The sequence below is a fragment of the Dipodomys ordii genome, unplaced genomic scaffold (assembly GCF_000151885.1).
Source record: "Dipodomys ordii isolate 6190 unplaced genomic scaffold, Dord_2.0 Scaffold71, whole genome shotgun sequence".
In the NCBI taxonomy this organism is placed as follows: Eukaryota; Metazoa; Chordata; class Mammalia; order Rodentia; family Heteromyidae; genus Dipodomys; species Dipodomys ordii.
This window is the reverse complement of record NW_012267287.1, coordinates 720,554-728,003: the sequence shown is the minus strand read 5'-3', so window position 1 is coordinate 728,003 and position 7,450 is coordinate 720,554. Positions and strand designations below refer to the sequence as shown.

The window sequence follows — 7,450 nt, the reverse complement described above, 5'->3', positions numbered from 1 at the left end:
GGCCCTCCCCAGAGGCTGGGCAGTGCCCGCCCCCCTGCAGACACGGCCCTCCCAGAGGCTGGGCAGTGCCTGCCCCCCTGCAGACACGGCCCTCCCCAGAGGCTGGACAGTGCCCGCCCCCCTGCAGACACGGCCCTCCCCAGAGGCTGGGCAGTGCCCGCCCCCCACCCCCCTGCAGACACGGCCCTCCCCAGAGGAGGCTGGGCCCAGTGCCCGTCCCCCGCCCCCTCCTTGCCCAGCCCTACCTGGCCGTGCTGGCTGCTGCAGCCGCTGCCTCTGCTCCCGGGCCCTGTGCTCTGGGTCGAGGGGCTGCCCGGCGTCATCTCTGGGGATGATCTTCCCGTGGAAGGGGCACTGCAGAGAGGCACACACAGCCCTCAGGGGTGCATGGTCAAGCAAGGTCCCGAGAAGTCTGTGAGCAATACCCCTTGAACGAGGGGCCCAGGAACAGCAACAGCTTGAGGCCTCGCATCAGTCCGCCGGAGGCAACCGTGCCTCCACCTGCATTCTTCTGCCCAGGGTGTGGGAGGTGGGGCAGCCTAGCACCCCGCCCCGCCCCCCAGCACTCCAGCCTCACAGGGACAAGGGGCCTGGGCCCTATGGAAGCACTCAGAAGCTGACTCCAGGGCCCAGACAGGAGACCCCAGACACAGTGCTCTGACGGACAGTGGCTAGCAGGGCAGCCCCGCCCCGGGGCCCCTTGGTGCTTGTGCCACGCCCAGGGAGGACTGGAGCTCAGGACTTCCCTCTGGCTACTCCATCCGGGCCCTGCCAACTGCCTCACCTTTAGCCGGTCTTGGCGCTCACAGAGCCGGCCGTCGGGTCTCAGGGCCCGGCACCAGTGCTGCACGGGCTCAAACGTCCCTGCAAAGGTGATGTGTCGGCTCCGGAGAATCTCAGAGACGTCTGCACTGTCCGTCTCCTCCTCTACCTCATGAGGCTTCCAGAAGCGGTGCTGAGACTCAGATCTGCAATGTGGACCAGACACCTTTAAAACGTCTTCAGGGTCCTCATAGAAAGGCAGCTACCCCGCGTCCAGAAGAGGAGGCAACTGTCCCCCACAGCACCCGAAATGCCCCTCAACCCTGGGAAGGGAACAGACCTACTAAACCCCAAATCCTCCTGGGGCAGAGGACACTGTCACTTCAGCTGGACTCGATCAAGACCACAAACCCAAGGGCTCCCCTGCGGCCCGTCCCTCTGCAGCGTGGACACAGCGCCGGCGACTGTGCTTGTCTCTCCCCACCTTCCTCCCTGGGGAGCCCCCCTGCCCCTCTGGCCTGGGCCCCGTCCGGTGGCTGCCAGGGAAGAATGCGAGTGCTCAGGGTAGCTCGGGGGGGGGGGGCAGACCAGCTGCTGCAGGCTGAGAAGGCAGCATCCCAGGGCTCTGAGAGCTCTCGGGGCCATTCACGCTTTGGGCCTGGCCTTCCCAGCGGTTCCCGAAGGGCGCTGTGCCCGCTGGCCAGGCAGCAGCTTCCCAAAGCCGGCTCTGCTGGACTCACCTGAAGATCTTCCCAGCCACTGGCTGCTCCTGACCCCAGTCGCACAGGTCCGCTCCAAAGGGCACAACAGGCGCCCGGGCCCGCTCTGCGGCCAGCCTCTGGGCTTCCTCTGGTCCCAGTGGCGCCCTGAGAACAGCACGGCATTAGCTGCCCACCTCTGCTACAGCCCCCACGATCCCACCCCCACCCCAGTACAGTGCCAGTGGGAACAAGCCACAGCCACATACGGCCCGGGCTTCGGGCAGTGGCCGAGGTGCAGCTAGCGCCAAAGCCAAGCACCGGCTCTGGTCTCCACGCTTGCCAGGCTGGGGTCCCCACATCCAGCTCACATTCTAGAGCACGGCCCAGGCTCACGTGCCCCACGAGCCTCTTTGCCCCGGGTCTCTGTCCCTGCCTGGCAGACTCCAGCAGGTGCCGCCCTGCTGGAGCTGCACGCTCCACAGCGCTCAAAGGAGCGCCCGAGAAGAGGGCGTGCGGCGTCACCTGGTGGCGCTGGGAGGCGGAGGGGCTCGGCGGTCTGGGAGCCGCCAGGGCTGGGCAGCAGCAGAGGTAGGGTCTGACGCCTCTTCAGTCCTCTTCACCCGGGCCTGCAGGGGCTGGGTGGCCGTGGCTGCAGCTGCGTCTCTCCCCAGAGTCTGTGTCAGCCCTGAAACAGACACAGACCTGATCCAGGCGCTGCGCCACCCCGCCCTGTGGCCTCCGTGGCCAGCGGCGCGGCGGCCTGACCCGGGCCTCAGGCAGGGCCCACCACCTCGGAAGGCAGTGGACTCGGGGCAGGGGCCACGCAGCCCTGCTGGGGGCACTGCTAACATGGGGTCACCAGCTTCAGCCCTGCCCAGAGTTCTCCACAGCCCATGCGGCCCCGTGTGGGGGATGGGGCCTGCACACCCCAACCATGACACGCCACTGCGTGCAGCCCTGGCTCCACCGCCCCCAGGGCACATGGAGGAAGCTTTAAGCTGGACTCACACAGCACTTCTCTCCAGGGATATGCCCGGGACTGTACTCGGCTTCTGCCAATGGCTTTGAGAGCGAACAGGGCAGCCAGAGCCAAGGGCCAGGCACAGGGTGCACAAGCTGACATGACTGCAGAGCAAACGCCAGGTTCCTGACAAGCAGCCGGCAGGCCCTGGGCTGGACGGGGCTGTGACACTGGCCCCTCTGCAGGGCCCCGGCGACATGACAGACAGCACAGACTTCTAGATCTGTCTCGTGTCCCCGCATGACAAGGGCAGACCTTCCACACTCCAGACCTGCCCACCCCGCCTTGCCCAGGCCCAGCAGCTGGCAAGGCCGGCCCTGCACCGGCCCCTGCGCCCGTCCCTCGCTGCCCCCTCTCTGGCAGGGCACCACAGGGCTGCTGGGGCTCCTGCATGTATCACACCAGAACAAGGCCTGCACTTCGCCCCTTGCCCAGGGCCCGGAGCAGCCTGAACCAAAGGCACAGCACCGCCTTCTAAGCACCTTGTCACAAAAGAAAGAAAAAAGAAAGAATTTTACAATGTGCGTCTGACAAAGCAGAATGCACACACCAGACCAAGTGAGAAGGGCAAGCGCAAGGAAGCTGGAGAGAACATGAGCAACGGCCAGTCTACTGAAAGATAATAACTAAACTAAAAAAAAGCCCAGCGGGCACTGACAGCTCACACCTGCAATCCTTGCTACTCAGGAGGCTGAGAGCTGACGACCATATTTAAAAAGCCAGCTCAGGCAGGAAAGCCTGTGAGGTTTTTATTTCAGATTAATCACCAAAAAAGCCAGAGGTGGAACTGTGGTTCACATGGTAGTACTAACCTTGAGCAAAAATACCTCAGGAACAGCGCCCAGTCCCTGAGTTCAAGCTCCAGGACCACCAGCACAAAGAATGAAGAGAAGAAACGAGGAGAGGAAGGGTGGCAAGGAAGGGCACAGGGGACAATTCTACGATTACTCGCTCAGCAGATGAGGGGAGGGCGCGGCGGGAGAGCGCAGAGCAAACCTCTTTAGCTCAGAGGTGTGAAGGACAGACTCTGATATCAGTGTCCTCATTTGTGGACTCCCAGAAGAAAGGAAAAAACAACTGGAGTGTGGAAAAACAGCTAAGAAGTGGTTAGCCAAACTTCCCTGGAATCAGAGAGCTTTTTGAGAGCAAGAGGAAAAACTTTGGCTGGAAATGTTGCAGAAAGCTTAAGAACACTGAAGTTCAGGAGAAGCGGACAAATTCTACTGCTGCTCCTCTGATACGAGCAGCAGTGAACACAGGGCATAGGAAAGGGCTAGAGTTATGTCTCAGGGGTACAGTGCTTGCCTCGCGTGTGAGGCCCTGGGTTCAATCTCTAGCACAAGAAGGGAGGGCGGGCCCGCGGGGCGCTGGTGGCTCACACCCGTCATGCTAGCTACTCCCAAGGCTGAGATCGAGGACTGCAGCCTGCCGCTAGCCTGGGCAGAGAAGTCATGAAGCTTTCATCTCCAATTAACTACTCAAAAAGCCAGAAGTGGAGCTGTGGCTCAAAGTGGTACAGTCTATCCTTGAGCAAAAAAAACCTCAGGACTGGCACACAAAAGAAAAAAAAAAAGGAGAAAAGGAGAGAAAAAAGAAAGGGGGGGGCTGGGCAGGTGGCTCAGTGGAAGAGTGCTTGCCTTGCATGCGTGAGGCCCTGGGTTCGATTCCTCAGGACCATATAAGCAGAAAAAGCCGGAAGTGGTGCTGTGGCTAAAGTGGTAGAGCGCTAGCCTTGAGCTAAAGAGCTGAGGGACAGTGTCCAGGCCAAGGGTTCAGGCCCCATGACCAAAAAAAAAAAAAGAAAGAAAGAAAAAGAAAGGGGGGAGAGAAAGAGAGGAAAACAAAGAGAAAGACAGGAAACTGCAGGAAGAGTCATCCTACAGTTTTGTTTTGTCAGTCATGGGGCTTGAATTCAGGACCCAGGCACTGTCCTGGAGCTCTCTGGTTCAAGACTAGCACCCAGCACCACTTCTACTTTTCTACTTAACTGGTGATAGTCTCACAGCTTTTCCTGCTCAGGCTGGCTTTGAACCGCCATCCTCAGACCTCAGCCTCCTGAGTCTCTAGGATTAGCCACCAGTGTCTAACCTTCCTTCAATTTTATAACCAGCTGAGAGAGCATGTAAGGCCCGCTGCTGGAAAGTACACTACCCACCAGGAAGAGAAGTAGCTTTGACGGGGGCTGAGACAAGGGAGGGAACAAAGAACAGAGGGCTCTGTAATGTCTACTGCTCCTGCCCCACTCCCACCACCAAAGAATTGAGTTGGTCTCTGGATGACCCAATGCAATGGGCAATGACAGGGCTCTGTACTTAAGCAGGGGACAGTACAGAAACTGAAAAGCTATGAGAGCGTCGAATGAGTGGGTCTAGTTGGTTTAGAGCACATGCTTTGCATGGGGAAGGTCCTGGCTTCCACTCCCAGAACCAAAAGTAAACGGAGAATGCTAACAACATGTATGAGTCTTAAAAGTTAGGGGTAACCGTAAAAAGATAATGTTTCTTAAAAGCAGCAGTAGAAAAGTTGTTCTGCCAAATAAAAGATGGGAGAAAGAGGAAAGCCAAACAGCAGCAGCAAATCAAACAGAAAGTGCTGTGAACACAAGTACGTGGCAAATGCCAAATGTCTGGACAGGGTAATAACTGCATCAAATGGATTAAATACCCCAGTAGAAGACTGGCCAGATGAAGAACGCTTGCACATATGTCTGCATGAGACCTCTAAAAACAATGTTAATGAGGCTGAAAATAAAGATGGAAAAGACATACAGCGAAAACCGAAAGGTAGCCAGGGTCATATACAAACCTCAGTAAAACTGGACATTGAGTACAAGGGGCGCATGACAAGGGCTGATGACCTTGGTAGTCACGGTGCACACAGCCTCCTCCGTCCCGGGGGCCTCCGGGTGGGCATGGGCATGTGGGGGCACGGGCGTGCGAGGGCACAGGTCTGGGAAGGCAGAGGTGTGTGAGGGCACGGGTGTGCGAGGGCACAAGTCTGGGAGGGCAGAGGTGTGCAGGGGCAGGGGTGTGCGAGGGCACAAGTCTGGGAAGGCAGAGGTGTGCGAGAGCATGGGTGTGCAAGGGCACGGGCGTGCGGGGGCACAGGTCTGGGAAGGCAGAGGTGTGCAAGGACACAGGTGTGCGAGGGGACAAGTCAGAGAGCAGAGGTGTGCGAGGGCACAAGTCTGGGAAGGCAGAGGTGTGCGAGGGCACAGGTGTGCGAGAGCATGGTTGTGCGAGGGCACGGGTGTGAGGGCACAAGTCTGAGAAGGCAGAGGTGTGCAGGGGCACGGGTGTGCGAGGGGACAAGTCTGGGAAGGAAGAGGCGTGCAGGGGTACGGGTGTGCGAGGGCACGGGCGTGTGAGGCAGGGGCGTGCGAGGGCATGGGCGTGTGAGGCAGGGGCGTGCGAGGGCACAAGTCTGGGAAGGCAGAGGTGTGCGAGGGCACAGGTCTGCAAGGGCATGGATGTGCGAGGCACAGGTGTGCAAGGGCACAGGTGTGCAAGGGGACAAGTCTGAGAAGGCAGAGGTGTGCGAGGGCATGGGTTGCGAGGGCACGGGTGTGCGAGGGCACAAGTCTGGAAAGGCAGAGGTGTGGGAGGGCACAGGTCTGCAAGGGCATGGATGTGCGAGGCACGGGTGTGCAGGGGCACAGGCATGCGAGGGCACGGGTCTGGGAAGGCAGAGGTGTGCAGGGGCACGGGTGTGCGGGGCACAGGCGTGTGGGGCACAGGCGTGCAGGGGCACGGGTATGCGGGGGCACAGGCGTGCGGGGGCACAGGCGTGCGGGGGCACAGGTGTGCGGGGGCACAGGTGTGTGGGGCACGGGCATGCGGGAGCACGGGCGTGCGAGGGCACAAGTCTGGGAAGGCAGAGGTGGCAGGGGCACGGGCGTGCGAGGGCACCAGAGCGCACCCCGGCGCAGAGCTGGCCTGCTGCAGACAGGACGGCGAGAGCTGCCCGCGGAGGCAAGCCTCAAATCCGCCTCACCTGTTTCCGTGCACCACGCGTCACCACGCAGGTGCTTACCTATGTCTGTGGCTGCTTCAGAGCAGGACTGTGACAGAGACCTGCTGTGGCCCAGAGAGCAGAAAACACCTGCCAGCCCCGCGCACAAGTGCAGACTGCCTTCCTCCCCCTGGGTTCCTGAGAGCAGAAGACAGGGCCACGTCAGCCACCAGTCCCACAGGCTTTGTGGCCCTGAGCCTTGGGTGCTCTGTGCATTCAGAAGGTGGCAGGCAAGCCGGGCACCAGTGGCTGATGACTGTAGTCCCAGCTATTCAGGAGGCTGAGATCTGAGGATTATCAGCCGAAGCCAGCCTGGGCAGCAAAGTCAGTGAGACTCTTACCTCCAGTGAACCACCAAAAAGCTCGAAGTAGAGCTGTAGCTCAAGTGGTAGAGCTCTAGCCTTGAGCAAAAAAGCTCAAGAACAGTGCCAGGGCCCTGAGTTCAAGTCCAAGACTGGCACACATACACTCACAAATAAAGATAGGTAGGTAGGTAGGTGGATGAGTGGGTGGATGGATGTAGACAGATGGACAGACAGCAAGACAGGTGGATGGACGGATGCCAGGCCACCAACTCCACTCCGTCCTCAGGATTGACTGACACAGACCCCAGCCCACACACATATGCCTGAGGGGAGGGAGGCTGGCAGGTGAACAACGGGACATTTAGAGAGATACAATCGCAGCCAAAAGATCAATATGAGAATTCCTAAGAGTTACAAGAATGAAATATATTTTTCATTGATTTGTTGTTTTAAACCATTAAGAAGACGGGTAAGCGTGTTAGAGCAGGGTAAACACTCAGGGCACGGAACACACCACCATTTTCACACCGCTGTAGAAAATCAATCTCGCTGACGTACTTTCAAAGTAAAACCCAAAAAGCAGAGCGCCCGCCCGCCCGCCCGCCCGCCCGGGCTCCGTGGGCGTCCAGGAACCGGCCCTCCAGCGCCTC

At 59.5% G+C, this 7,450-nt stretch overlaps 1 protein-coding gene across 1 annotated transcript in view; it reads right to left on the bottom strand.

Moving 5' to 3' along the window:
- Uvssa (UV-stimulated scaffold protein A) overlaps positions 1 to 7,450 on the bottom strand; it is a 26,952-nt gene that overhangs the window by 3,823 nt on the left and 15,679 nt on the right. Inside the window, exons 7-10 of the mRNA XM_013023954.1 lie at positions 1,986 to 2,148; positions 1,503 to 1,628; positions 785 to 968; positions 246 to 354 (exon numbers count right to left, since the gene is read on the bottom strand). Coding sequence (XP_012879408.1) covers positions 246 to 354; positions 785 to 968; positions 1,503 to 1,628; positions 1,986 to 2,148 — 582 coding nt within the window. The remainder of the gene's footprint in view (positions 1 to 245; positions 355 to 784; positions 969 to 1,502; positions 1,629 to 1,985; positions 2,149 to 7,450) is intronic.